At 38.6% G+C, this 14,829-nt stretch overlaps 1 protein-coding gene across 1 annotated transcript in view; it reads left to right on the top strand.

Annotated features, from left to right (window-relative positions):
• ADCY1 (adenylate cyclase 1) overlaps positions 1–14,829 on the top strand; it is a 146,465-nt gene that overhangs the window by 32,389 nt on the left and 99,247 nt on the right. Inside the window, exon 2 of the mRNA XM_069005864.1 lies at positions 9,951–10,100. Within this exon, the coding sequence (XP_068861965.1) occupies positions 9,951–10,100 (150 nt within the window). The remainder of the gene's footprint in view (positions 1–9,950; positions 10,101–14,829) is intronic.

Raw genomic sequence — 14,829 nt, 5'->3', positions numbered from 1 at the left:
AGAACATGGTTTCCTCAAGGCAAACAGTTTCATCTTTTCAGGACAATTGACCAGAAGTGACATCATTCACCAGCTTCATCAAATGTCTGCATGGAGACAAAAAAAAAGTGATACAACAGGACAGTTGTCAGGTCTAGCAGGCAATCTTTTTGGTGCAAGGCGAAACTGACTGAGATCCGTTTAGTCCTAATGCAGTCATGTTTTCACTTAACAGTGCACAGACAGCCAGGGCAACAGGACATGCACCTTTCCTCTCTTTATCTCCATCTGGCTTCATTCATCTGGAAAAGGACCAGGTGTTTCACCAGTGAGGGAGAACCAACTCCTCACAGTTTAGTCATTCAATTTGATTTTGAGGTGATTTGTTAGAAGAGTTCTGTATACTTCTGGACATTTTGGGAGCAAACTGTTTATAGTGGCATGAAATAAATATGAAGTTCCATACTTGATATGAGAAATGTGTACCTGACACTGCTTGGGTCACCAAAAATTACTTGAATTTGCTATATAAGATCTTAAGTAATGCATTTCAGCATTATTTCCTGACCATGAGTTCATTACAGTGTAATATTTGGACAGCTGCTTGAGTTTAATCTGTGTTTATTTTGTCATCTGCAATATGTCTGTGATTATACCTAACTGACACACACTGACTTGGGAACCTGATTGTAACCATGGCTGTCTCCTAGACCTTGAAAAAGTACCATGAAGCTAAATTCAAAAAAGGCACTTAGAGGTTTTAGGGATGGGTGTTGCATTTCCTAGGATTTATGCAACCAACTTTCCAGGAGTAAAATTCAAGTCCTCTTTGGAAGTAGCCTGTGTGCAGCACAGAACACCATTTCAGTACCAGATAGATGGTTCGGTGGCTGTGCAGCATGAAGAGTAAGCCTGGGGATAGTATTTCATCCCCAGCAGCATCGTTCCTAGGCTTGACAAGTCCAAGCTTAAACACCTGAGAACAGGGCTCAGACTCAGAGAACCCATGTTTTGTCACCAGTTCTATCACTGGCTGGCAGAATAGCCCTCCACTCCAGCACTGTATACTGGCAAAACTTTGTATAGCACTTTTGAGTTTTCACAGAAAACACTTTGACAGCTGAAGCTGCTGACTGAGAGGACTTAAGTGAAAAGCTAGAAGCATGTTCCAGTTGTCAGAACATGCAGGAGCTCAACACAACTGTGATTCTTTGGAATGCCAGCCCTGGAAAGGGGACATTGTGGAGTAAATTTTATGTGTATAACCAGATCATGCCACAGCAGCATGAGGCAACAGTGAGTTCACTCCAACTGTGGCTCACAATAGGCTGCAAAGGGTGCATGGCAGGAAGCCTGGGAAAGAGGCTGTCCCACTCAGAGCAGGCACATTTCCTCCTTGGGTTGTTACAGTTGCAGTCTGAAAATGTGTCTGCCCTTGCTGAACTGAAACCATGACCTCATTCTGCACCTGTAGTCTAAGAGCTGTACTCTAGATAAGAAATGCTTCCTGTCTACAGCAGCCAGGCATCAGACTGAGACCACTACATGTTGTTTCTCAGCCATGCACAGGACTCAAATGAAGAAAAATTGCACTTAAGATCTGAAGGTCCAGTCACCTAGCAACTATGGTTTCAAACTAAAGGTTTCAAACTAGCTTGGATTGGATATCCCCACAATCTCGATGCATTTAGTTACTTCAGCTTAAAAAAAAAGATATTCAGATTGATTCTTGTGGGGGAAAGGAAACATGTATTGCATATAGCAAATGTAAATAGATTTCGGACAACAGATTACTGCACTATGCTCTAATTGCACAACATAGTGTTATACTAACCAGTAGAAAAAAGGGAGAAAGCTGTAGAATTCGAGTTTATATAGAATAGCTTCAGAGGCTGATAACCTGGACTCTGTGAAGTTAATAGCATGCATAAATAAATAAAACTGTTGGCCACAGTTGCTATAGAAATTATTTGCAATGGCTTTGGCAATATATTCCAAGTATTTTGTGATAGATAGCAGCTATTCATAATGTTTGGAAGCAATTGCAATGTCCAAAAGCCCAAACCCATAGCAAACTACCAAGTGTACAGAAGTGTATACTATTACACTTCCAGTATACTGAAGAACTGAGGGTTTATTTGTTCTGTGATGGCTTAAAATACACTGCAAAAGAATGCAACAGCTAAATCAGAAAATAAATATAAGTAACTGCCCTGGCTCCAGCTAGGAGAGGGTTAATGTTTGCAGTAGCCACAAGAGGCTTGGCTCAGACCCAGAGGTTATCCTATACCACCTCCCATCATTGCCAGGGGCAGGAGAAGGGCTCCCTCCCCGTGCTCAGGGTATTGCTGGTGGTGAACAATAGCATGTAAATCATTTCCCTCTCCTGTGCACTCTGTCATTGATATTGATGCTGTTACCTTGCTTATTTCATTGCTGTTTCTGGTAAATTGTTCTTATCTCCACCAATGATCTTTGCCTGTTGTGCCTCCATTTCTCCTCTCCAGCTGCTGCAGGAGGACGAGGAGAGGGAGGAGGGAGTGAGTGAGAGAGCTGTGCATGGTTTGGACTGTTTTTGCATGGATTGGAGTGTTTTGGTGAGAGCACTAAATTGGGGAATACCATTCCTAAACCATGTCAGTAACATTTGCCTGTATCTTCTCAGAACTAAGAAATATGTGAGATGTGACATGTAATGCATTAGCAAGAATATTTTAATGTTTTTCTGGGTAGCCCATTGTGTCGTCTTTCCACAGATGGAAATGACTGAGACCATATTATTGTGTTGGGTATGTGTTGTGCTGTGAACCTGTTACACACTCTGGAGTGCAGTACACAGTAAGAGCAAGAGAAAACTACAGCTGAGGTTTCACATCTGTCATATCTTCTCTGAGAGGCATTCATAGCCTCTCAGAAAAACTGTGGAAAGCCAGTTCTCCTCTCTACCCAGAAATTAATATGGATGACTGGGAAATTATTTTTCCTTCACAGGTAATATTTTTCAGATATTCTCTTCTGAATAGCCCCACTTCTGTGGGCTTTGAAGAGAGTTTGTTGCTTTATGTAGAAGTAACCTCTAGTCATCCATCTTAAGTTCTAGTTTGATATATGGGAAAATTGTTGATACTAACATCAGTTGGGCTTGGGCATACAAATATGAGACCAAGAGAAATAATTAATATTGTTCACAAGTTGACAACACATGTTGTCAATAACACAGATGTGTATCAGTAGGTACACATTATGGAAAAAAACAGGCATCAGGTGGAGAAAAATAATACTGTTTTCTTAATTTTTTTTTTTAATATCTGCAGTGCAATAGCCCAGTGCTTACCATTGGCAAGTTTCAAACAGTACTGTTGCAGTTTTGCCAACCATTTGTAAAAGGATATTGCTGTGTGTTTTGGTCTTTTTTCTTTTTTTCCCAGAAGTACAGCTTTTATGAAGTCATTCATTATTTGGAAAGGTTTGAAGTGATTTAGAAGTTGTGCTTAAAGGTATTTTAGCCTGTGTTTTCCATCCAGTCCTTTATTTCTTTTTTCTAAAATTCATCGATCAGTGCTCTATCGTAGGTTACCTGTCTTTGTATGGTATTTTTCCTATTCCCTAAAATTTGGCTTTCTTACTTCATTAAAAAACCAGAAAAGAACATAAGTTCTTGTGCATAAGTTCTGCTTTCTGTCTTTCTAACAAGGAAAAAACAAAACAAAAAAACCAACAACAAAAACAAGCAACAAAAACAAAACAAAACAAAAACAAAAACAAAACAAAAAAAACCAAAACAAAAAACAAAACAAAACAAAACAAAACAAAACAAAAAAAAAGCCCCAAACCCAGTAATCTTGGTACATCAAAATAAAGACTTAATTTATTGATATTGGGAAAGGTATAAATGTTAGAATTGTGAGTTCCTTTCAGAAAATCCCTAAGAAAGGCACAGAAGTTGAGGATCTCAAAAACAGGAGCCTGAAATTAATGTCATAGATTCATGTCACATACTTGACTGAGGGTATTGATGAGAAAGCTGCCACTCTGCAACTTCAGCAAAAGAAATATTTGGTATCTTGCATAATCACAGTTACATTTATCAAAAGTTTTTTAAGTTTCACTACTACATAAGGTTTAGGATTCCAAATTTATGATTCAATCAGCTCTACTTCTGCTATTCCATCCTAATTCTCTGCTACTTAATCTGAGAGCTAAGTGCTTTGGACAAGATAAATAGCCAACAGTCTATAACATGAGAGGGAGGTGCACTTAACTTTTCTCCCAGAGCATGCTTCCAAGCTAAAATGGCATATCCTTTGGAGAAAGATGGAAGAAGTGAAATTTCTAAGACTGAGGTGTTTGATGGCTCTCAATGACTGCTTTTGTAGAGGGAATTTTTTTACAGAGGTGTATGGCATGTATTTTAAACAGTGTTTATAAATTGTGTCTTTTACTTTGGTCAAACAGGTATGCAAACAAAGGCAGAGACACAGAGTGGATTTCTGCAATTACACATTGTGCATGTACACTTCAGAAAAACTGGCTGTGGTTAGTGGACTTAGCATCCTAGATACTGTAAAAATTTCTCTTTACTTGTATGGTTATAGACATCCCAGTGTTACTGTCTTTTCCTCAACAGTGACATCTGCACTCATCACTGAAATAACTGCTAACTAATCTTCTTTTAGAGTATGCTGTACATTCAGGAGGTTATTAATGAACACAGAAACCATGGTGAATAGCACAGCAGAACAGCATTTCCTTAGCATATGATATGAGACAGCTGGAACAAAAACTTTACAAAAATAATAGAGGGATGTTTATTCAAAATGGGAATACATTTATTTGGAGAAAAAATTTTTAGCTGCCTCGTCTGGTAGGAGTGTGTTCTTTTCAGGACACTGTCAGGAACTAAGGAAAAGTTCTCTTTCCTGTGTTACACTACTTCAGTAATCAGAGGGAGCAGATTTAGTAAATAAGTATGCTCAAAATGTTTCACAGTGAGTTGACTAAATTAATTACTAAACTTAACAAAACTGTGTCAGAATCAAGAGCTGGTTGTTCATTCTCCTCTGTACTGTCTAGCACTGTAAATAAAACACTGCTCTAATGGTAATATTTTCCATAACAGGAGAAACTATTTTTGTTTAAACTCTTGTTCATGATACCAAAAATTTTCATAAACAGCACAGTCTTGCCTTGCTCTTCAAGGGTTTTAATGATGAAAGCACTGATTAATTTTTGTAAGCTGTTCATGACTCCTTCTTTAGAAACATCCCTCACAATAGACATTCATATTTTAAAGTAATGCATTGCATTGCCGTATTTCAAAGTATTTTGACAGAATGAGTAAATATTTCATTATCTTACCAGGAACAACAATAGTGGCACAGAAATTACTTGCAGTAAAATTCAGTTAATGGAGAAAACTGTAAGTAGAGTTTAGACTCACCATACCTCTCATCAGGTATTTAAGGATTAAGATATACAGGAATTGCATTGATCTTTTCTTTTCCTGCAAATTTCAGTTTTCATATTTAAATGCTGGCCATATCTCCTACATATTCCAGTCTATGTCATGGGTTGTCATGAGAACTCATGCTTCTGAGAATAAATCGAATATTGATATTGGCCCCTAAATTATAATTCTGGGAGTGGTAACTATTGAAGTCCTACTCACACCACAAGTCCACCTTTTAGAAAGCACAGTGGAATTCTGAGGGAGTCTCCTGAAGTTTCCTTCCTTTATTCTTTAGTCTATGATTATGTATGATTGTTTATCATTTAGTCTATTCAGTTGGGCACTTCAATAACCATCTGTATGAGTATCATTTTGTTAAAATGTTTTCTGTGGTCCAGAAGTCGCTTACACCTTTGTGAAGTAGCCACATTTTTTCTGAGACAATATTGTAGTACAAACAGAAAGCTACTCCCCAATGAAAACCAGCTTTAAGTTTGAACCATCTACTATCCAACTGTTAACCTGATAACAGAATTAGTCTTCTGAATAAGCAGAGTCCTCTCAAAAGGAAAATAATAATATGTAGAAGAATTTTTCACCATTTGTTTGAGAAAGAGCACCCATGAATGCACACATGAGCGTCCTTGCTTTGAAAGAAAAAGAAGTAGAGAATAAATCCTATCTGGAATAGAGAAAAAGGTTTCAAAAGACTCTTCAAAGAGTTTCTCAGCTAATCCTGTGGGAGACTCAAGAAGAGGGAGATGAATCTGGGGAATAAAAAGGAGATCTTTAATTAAACTCCTCAAGTGTATGCATGTGCATGTTACATATGTCTGCTGCTAGAATTACTTTCTCACTCCTTGATGGGTGTTGCTTTATTGCACAGTTTGAGCTCCCTTCCAAAAGTAAATTGAGGCCCAAAAAATGCAATGGAGAAATAAACAGGAGAGAGAGCCAGACATTTGGTTGAAATACCTGCTGGAGGTTCCAGACCCTCTTCACTGACTAAGCAGTGCACAAGGATTAGCTATATTGGAAGTCTGTCTTTGGTAACGCCCTCACACAAGTAACCATGCCAGAATTCATCCACTGACAGGGAGTGTAACCTACTTAGGACTAGAGAATCTTAAAGCTCAGGATGTTCATACTGAAATGCTGCAATAAGCAGAATGCATGATACAAGATTCAATGACAGTGTTAAAAAACCAAAAAAATTTAGAAAAATGCTTTCATGACCCTGATACCATTATTTTTTTTGTTCCGGCTGACCTGTAATCTCATTATGGATTGAAAGAGTACCATTGTTTGAAAGTTTTCAGCATAAAATTGTCTTTGAACCATTTTGTGTTGCATAAAGTAAATTGGCTATTTTGTAGTTCTATAAATAAAACGGGATGGTGAAACCTTAGGAGCACTCTTTTTCCTACTAAGCAGTAGTATAGTAAATAATGTAGGAATGACCTAAAATGAAAGTCCTTGATATTTCAGCAGTTCTAAATGCCTTAGTACCTCTTCAATGTTCCTTAGTTTTAACAGCAAGTCTCACAGTCTTTCCTGGAATTATGGGACATAATGTATGAAATATATATGTGTGTGTATGTCTGTATATATATATGTATGTATGTATATGTGTATATATGTATGTATGTGTGTAGATCTAGAGGTATGTATTAAAATGAAAGGACTGAAAAATGGCACACTTTTGAGAAACCTAGAGTGAAAGACTAGTATTTAGTTGCAATTGGGGGAAAAATAATAATTAAGTAGAAATGGGTTGTGGAGGAAAGGAACTTATACCTCAGGAGACAATCTGCCCTACTTTCTTTTCTCACATTTTGAAATCTATGAATCTTTTACTTGCTTTATCACTTTTCTGATTCCCTGCAGGCCAGAGCTGACAGCTAAGCCTCTGTTTTATCTTAAACTGTTCAAAGCATGTTGGAAAATTACTTACCCTGCTGAGCCTGAAAGTAGCAGGGACCCACCTACCCCAAGTCCAGGTGATCACTGCTGCTTGAGTGAAATCATGATAGTCCCAGAACAGTTGGCAGATTGTTACAATATATGGTCTTTTACTGCTTCCAGTTGAAATCCAGAAACAGAGTTGACTTTTTTTTTATTGTCTATAGTGGTAATTATTTATGTCTTGAGCCACTCTGATATCAGCACATAAAGATAGTTTTTCACCCTGTGTTATTAACAGCTGTTTTGTGTATGGACAGGGTGAAGCAGTTGCACTGTCTGTAACTGTCAGATTTGTTCATTCTGTGGTCTCTCTTCACTGTCTTTGAATACAACCTTTAAAAATCCTTTCTATTTTTATTCTATTGCACTTTAAGAATTAGCTTTAAAATACACTGTTGACACTATACTTCGGCATGACAAAATGCAGAGATACGATGAGTGTGGCCACATTCATGTCTCTAAAAATAGGATTCCACTGGAATTTCTACAGTCATTTCATTTTAGTAGGTGTTAACTTGTGATAAAAAATTGATACACCTCAAAAAGTTCTCTGTGATCAAATAAAATAAAGAAGAATAGGAATTGCAGCCTGTTTATGCTCAGCCTGTATCATGAAATAATATGCTCATCTACTGCATTTCATCTTCAAAGTTTTACTATCTGTATTATCATCAGAAGTGGCATGTAACTAAGTGGTATATGAGATTGTTAGGTTAAAATTCATTTGAATGCACCTGAACCTGCATTTTGCCATTCTCAGGAGAGAGAAAGCTATAACATCATTCTTCACTGCTTTTAGCCTTTGTGAGATAATGGTTTCTTTTTTGATAACTGAGGGGAAAAGTACCACTAATGTTAGGTAGAGTTCCTTTTATTGTGACAGGTTATCTTTGGATTTTGTGCTGGTGAGAATGTTTGCAGGGAATTTGTTGTTGGTGTCTATTAACTAAAAACAACCGTGTTTGAAGGTAAAAGTTAGAGGACTTATGAATCCATGAAGGTCTGGAAAACTGACCCAATTAGAGTCTTTCAATTCTTTCCACTATTCTGAGGTCACAAGAGGTGTGATGTATATTACCTTTAGAATCAGAAATTCTAACATGCATCAGAGATTTCCTTCTTATTTTTTGAAGGGTCAAACATTTCCCAAAGTCTTTCCAAAAACATCAGGGATGACATCTTGGATCTTTGTTTACCATATCGGCATATTGGCTTACCATAAAACCTTCAACCTTCCTGTTAGGAAGCATTCTCTACAACAATGTCAGTAGCTTTATTTTTCTTAACATTTGATTATGTTGTTCATGTGTGCAGACTTTGACTCATTATACTGTACAAACAAAAATGGTCTCCTCTCTAATTTACACCAGTAAACTTGAATTAGGAAACAAATGTCAATTTTATGGTCTTTTTGAAGTATTTTAGGTGCATAGGAACTTAATATGAATTGTTTTACTCGCTGTAATGTCTTTCTTTGCTCTTATTATGCTTACACTTGGTCAATTTAAATGCCAGCTCGTTTCTGAATTTTTGGAATTTGTGAGTCCCGTAAATCCTTATCATGATGCTGTGGTAGGCTCTAGGGTATATAAGGATACTGGTACTGAAAATACATTGGGTAAAAAAGCATTATTTCTTCTTTACTAAATACACATTTCATTGCAGAAATTACAATCTGAAGACATGTTTCAGAGACGTGGTGAGAAACTTGGACAGAATTGCCTTAGATAGGGAGGTTGTGTACAAACCACTGTTCAGTTATTTATGTTAGTTAAGTAACTTTATCACATGTTGCTAAAACATTAAAAAAACCCGGAAGGGCAGTTGAGTCATTTTTGTGTCCTTCATAATAACACTGTTTATGGATGTAGTTCCAAAGTAATTCATGGTTGCTGATTATTGCATAAAAATAGCCTTGCATTGTGCTGAGGGTCATCATTTGAAAGGACTCAGCACCTTCTGAGAGATCTGGTGCAAGATAGCATCAATGATATTTTGTATGATTTCTCAAAAAGTACAGTAGGGTTGCTGACAGTAGATAGGGGAAGAGAAGCAGGTTTTCCAAATGCAAACTACACAATATGAAAGCTTGGGGTACCTAGGCACACATTTTTATTTGGTCACAGGTTTGTCAGTGCCTTTCTTCTCCACTATAAAAAAAGGAACAATAATATCCTTACTTTACAAAGGCATAGGAAAACAATTTCAGTTTTCAGGGTATTTTGAACCAATACTGATGATACTGCTGTCCTTATTAGATGGACACATCTGTCAATGGGCTGATGAAAGAAATTATGATCAATGAAGATGACAAGCTACAGATTATCATAAAAGAAATTAACTTCAGCAGATGTAAAATTCTGTATTGTGCAATACTGCTTGTCTGGATTTGTGGTAGCTGCTGTAATTGCTTCACTGCAGGAGGGGGTATCAGTTACAGGGCTAGCAAGGCACAGTTTTCAAACAGGTTTTTTTATATATATATTTTGCTGAGTAGAAATGTAAAATAAAAATCTGTATTATAAAATATTCATTTATTTTTCTTTCTTTCTTACAGCTTGTGGCCAATGCAATCCTTTTTGTCAGTGTAAATTTGTATGGGGTCTTTGTGAGGATTTTGACAGAAAGGGCTCAGAGGAAGGCATTCCTTCAGGCCAGGAACTGCATTGAGGACAGGCTGAGACTGGAGGATGAAAATGAAAAACAGGTCAGTTTCTAAGCCTTATTTATTTTTCTCGGTTTCTCCTGAGATGACAGTAGTTATGTGAACCACAGGTTAGGACATTGTTGCCAGACGTATGCTAGGGCATGTGTGCATTTCCATTGTGAAGGAAGTGCTGCCTTCCCCCCTCTGCTTCAGCTCTTCCTGCCCAGTGCATGCACACTCTTCGCTCTTCATCTGTGGCGCTCAGAGAAGGTGCAGGCTGACTCCACAGCTACTGTCAGCTCCAGTGCCAGAGGGGATCCATTTTAGGGCTGAGTCAAAGCTAACATACTACTGTAATAAAAGATTGTGGTTATTTATCTGCATGGATGTTTTTGGGTGGGTGTTAGATGCACTGTAAATACTTTTCCTCTGGCTGAGTATGCTTTAACCTGTTTGCCTTCACAATGCCTACAAAAAAAGTCAATATTTTGGGCACAAGGAGCTGCGCTGATAACTGCATAATTGATAACAAGAATATATTTATTATATTTTTGTACAACTAATAAGAATAACTGTGATAGCAATCAATATCTCTTCTCAAAAATCACCTCAGTTATTTGATAGTTTGTTTCACAGAATTTTATCAGCCTTCCAATCATATTTGGAAACTACAGAAAAAAAGTGCTATATTGTGGAGCTTGCTGTTGGTCACAGATCTGAGGCTTAAACCTGCTATGATCTGTTGGACTGTAAGGTTAGAACTAGCTTTTTCTTTCTGTATAGGGGATAATAGAGGGTGACACTGGAATACCTAGACTGACCTCTGTGGCAGGGTGGTTACTGATGCCAAACAAGATGTACGTCACACGATTTTACCTCCCCTCATTTGCAATTTCTCTAGCAAGGCTATTCCCATGTGTGGAGTAACACAGGTCCTTAAGTCCTTTTTGTTATGAATTAAGTGAATGCATTTTTATGAGCTGAACATACTCTGTAGTAAGTAGACATCTCTTTGAACACTGCATATCTTTGCTGGCTGTGCAAAAATGATATTTGGATTAAAGCCTTTAGATTTAATACTGGTCTTTTGTAATCCAAAGCTGCAGATTTTTTAAAGGCATAAATGTGTGATAAGTGAATCTCCATGGGATTTAAACAAACCCATCATTTGTGCCTTTGAAAAACTACTTCTCAGTTCCAGCATGAAAACAAAATTGATTTTTGTGTTTCTCTTGTTAACACACTAGCAATCTATCTTATTTTATATATTTTCTATGCATGTAGAAACACAACGAAAGCAGTAACATTACACATAAATGCCATTATTGTAGATAGTATACCTAGATAATCCTGCAAATGTTTTTTCAATGCAGTATACAGGTCAGGGAAGAGAGTAATTTTTCTCCTACACTTGTGAAATTAACTTTATGCATTACAGTGCAAAACTCAATGCAGCAGTGAAATATGCTAATTAGCTGTCAGAAGTACCACCAAAATACTTTCTGTGGCTGCTTTCACACTATATTAGCATACCCCTAGAACCAGAGTGAGAATTAAGACACAATTACAGGCTTAAAAATTATTCTGCAGTTGCTGTGGCATAACATGCCCTGAGTTTCCAGCTGGCAACACTCAGGAGTGTTTTGAGAGAAGAAACGCTGCTGACCTAGTTCAAGTTTTGTGATCAGTCCTGTATTTTTGTTCTCTGAGGTATCAACATTACATGTTAAAAAGGACTGAATGTTTCCATCAGACTTTCTTGTCTTATCCAAATGTTCTGCCCTAAAAAATGTAGCCCTTCAACACTGAGAATTGTAATCCAAAATACTAAAACCTTTCCCTGATATTTCTGTGCAAGTCTCTAACTGGAAAGAATGTACTCTTGGCTTTTGAATATACACAGCTTTCTGGAGTTAAAGTGTTGATTGTGTGAGACAGATACCACAGCTGAAACTGTGAGATTTCTACCTCTGTGTCCTACTTACAGTGAATTCTCCTCATGGGATGTATTTGTAGTAATAGTCCCACGTGATAATTTTGATAAAACCATTTTTATGAGCAGGAGTAAATATCTCATGTTGTCACATTTTTGGACTCATGCAAGTAAGCTTGAAAGCATTGCTGGGGAGAAGGGGAGTGGACAGATTCTGTTTATTTTAAAATTCCGTGTAATGCTCACCCTCTTATTTATTCTCTGTGGTCACAATGAATACATTGTGACACTGGCCTTGATGGTGGCATCATCCATTTGTTTTGTTGCTGAATGTTAGACTGCAATTCCACCAGAAGCAAAGGCCAAGAACCAAATAAGTTTTAGATAATGAGCAAATAATTATAATAATTTGCTTGAGATAAGCTTCTTCTCTTGTTATCTATAAATCTCAGCAGCAAACCATCCTCTGCAGAGCAAACAGCTGAAAATAATTATTGTGAGGAGGGTCCTGTTCCCTGGAATTGTGTTTTTCCTGCTCATGCTCAGTCAGAGCATGTGAGCACTTCACTCCCACTGCACCATCTCTCTGTGTCCGCTTCCTTAATTCCAGATCATCCTTTGCCCATACAGCAAAAAAAGCATTGTTACCCAGCTCCCTGAAGGACTGCTGGTGTTAAGGCATCCTAACTGATCTTCCAGGCAGTACTTCACTGCTTCCCAAGTAAGAAAGAAAGGAGCCAGCAGGGATGGGGAATGGGGGATGTATTCAGCATAGAAAAAGAAGGAGCCTGCTGCTGATTGAACTGATTGCCATCTCAATAAGAGGGGATATGAATAAGGAAGATGTGGCTCACCATGTATTAATTCCAGGCCTAGTGGCTCCTGAAGTGGAGCTGTGCTTCTGCAGTGGAGCTGTGCTCCAAGGGAGAGATACCATTGTTCTTCTTGAGGCCACCTTAACTGGAAAAGCAATGTCTCGGTTTTGAAAGACAGGTGTCTGCTAAGGAAGGCAGAAGCCTCCCTTGAAGGGGCAGATATAACCCCTTTCCCTCTGAGTTATTCTAATTTTGAAATCAAGGGCCTTTAGGCAAAGATGTGGGAAATAGGAATAACAGTTCTTTACTATATATATATATAGATATATAACCAGTCAAACAAAACAACAACAGCTATGACAGTAACAGCAAACACAAACCCAGTCCCAGCCTTCTCGGCTGTCAGGCCCTTTCCCCTCGGGTGCAGTTCTGCTCGCAGCCGGCAGGGGCGCTGGTGGCTCCTGGTGAGCAGGGCAGGTGCGATGGTTTCTCCGCGGCTGCAGGGGGCGCTCCGGAGCGAGCTCAGGGTGCCCAGGGATCCCGGGGAAGGATGGAACAAAAGCTTCACAAACCGCTGGGCAGCCGATCCCGGACTCTCGGGAACAGCAGGCTGGAACGGCAGGCTGGAGCGGCAGGCACAAGCACAAATCCCGGGTGGCAGACGAGATGTATCCAAAAGGGGAACCCCCCGGAGGTCCAGGCAGGCAGGGCGAGCACGGCTACAACGCAGCGAAGGCTCAAAACAGCAGCGGGGCAGGGCGGCCACAGCCCAGCCTTCAGCAGGGCAGGGAAAACGGCTTTGGGATCCTGGCGTTGTTTCCAGCAGAAAGAAAAACGGCCGAAAAAAAAGGAACCAGCATCTCCTTTCTCTGCAGCTTCTCTCTCCGGGCGCTGAGAGCGAACTGAACTCACACTCAAATGAAAACAAAAGCCTGGCCAGGCCCTTTTGTCTTCTCTTAAGTATGGCCCTTTGTCCCCTAGCAACATGCATATGGGAAAAAATTCCTTTAACAGGAAAAAAACTAGGACTAAACTAAAACCCCAACAAGCAACCAGACCACTGTCTTTAAAGGCCTGTAGACTCCCATTTTCCGAGTGTCTCTTTCAGTATCTGTATAGTTCTGTTGTCCCCACAGTTTTGTGGCCATCACTGTGTACTAACTGATATGCTAATTATGCACTGTGAAACAGAACTTCCTCTTATTTGTCATAGACTTGTTGTCTGATGAATTGATTGTGTGCTTTCCAGCTCTTGTTTTGTGACATGGGTAATCATCCTACAGTAACCTCTTCCATGCCACTCACAACACTGTACACTTTCATAGCCCTGCTCACCTTTCTTTCCAAGCTGAAGATCTGTAGTCTCTTTGGTCTCCTGATGTATGCAAGCTGTATCTTACCCCAATCTTGCCAGCCTTGTAACAAATCTTAATCACATTCCCTCCATTCCTGGCACTGAAAATAAGAATATTTATATGCATATTCATGCATTGAATTTGGGGATAAAGCATATAATTTACCTTGGTGAAATGCGCTTGATGTAGCACACATTGATGTGAAAAATGCCTGTTGCTTTCATATAAGGCAGGCTGGAAAAACTTTTGTTTTCATGCAAACTTTCAAAGCCCACAAAACCACCTTAGATATCTATATGGTTAGTTAATTTCCTAAGTACATGCAAATATGTTTGCAAAATAGAGACCATCTTTCAAGCCGCTTACTTAGATCTTTCCTTCCCTCCTTAATGTTACTTTTGTACTTCCTCACAATTAGAATTGATGGTGGAAAATCAACTGGAAAATAGCAAAGTCTCCAGAATGGGGGATTTGCTACCTTAAAAACTAATTGTGAAATCACATTCAGTTTTTCAAACCATTGAGTCTGAAGAAATGTATTTATTGGTGGCAATTGTCTTTCAAAAAATAGTTGTGTACTTCACTACAATGCATCAATGCATGACATTTATATTTATTTAATATAAGAAAGTGAAAGAAGCACTTAAAAATTATTGGGATTTAGGAAGCATGTGTCTAGCTTCAGA

This window comes from Aphelocoma coerulescens, chromosome 2 (assembly GCF_041296385.1).
Source record: "Aphelocoma coerulescens isolate FSJ_1873_10779 chromosome 2, UR_Acoe_1.0, whole genome shotgun sequence".
Taxonomy (NCBI): Eukaryota; Metazoa; Chordata; class Aves; order Passeriformes; family Corvidae; genus Aphelocoma; species Aphelocoma coerulescens.
Note: the sequence above shows the minus strand (reverse complement) of the source record. Positions and strands in the feature narration are given on the sequence as shown.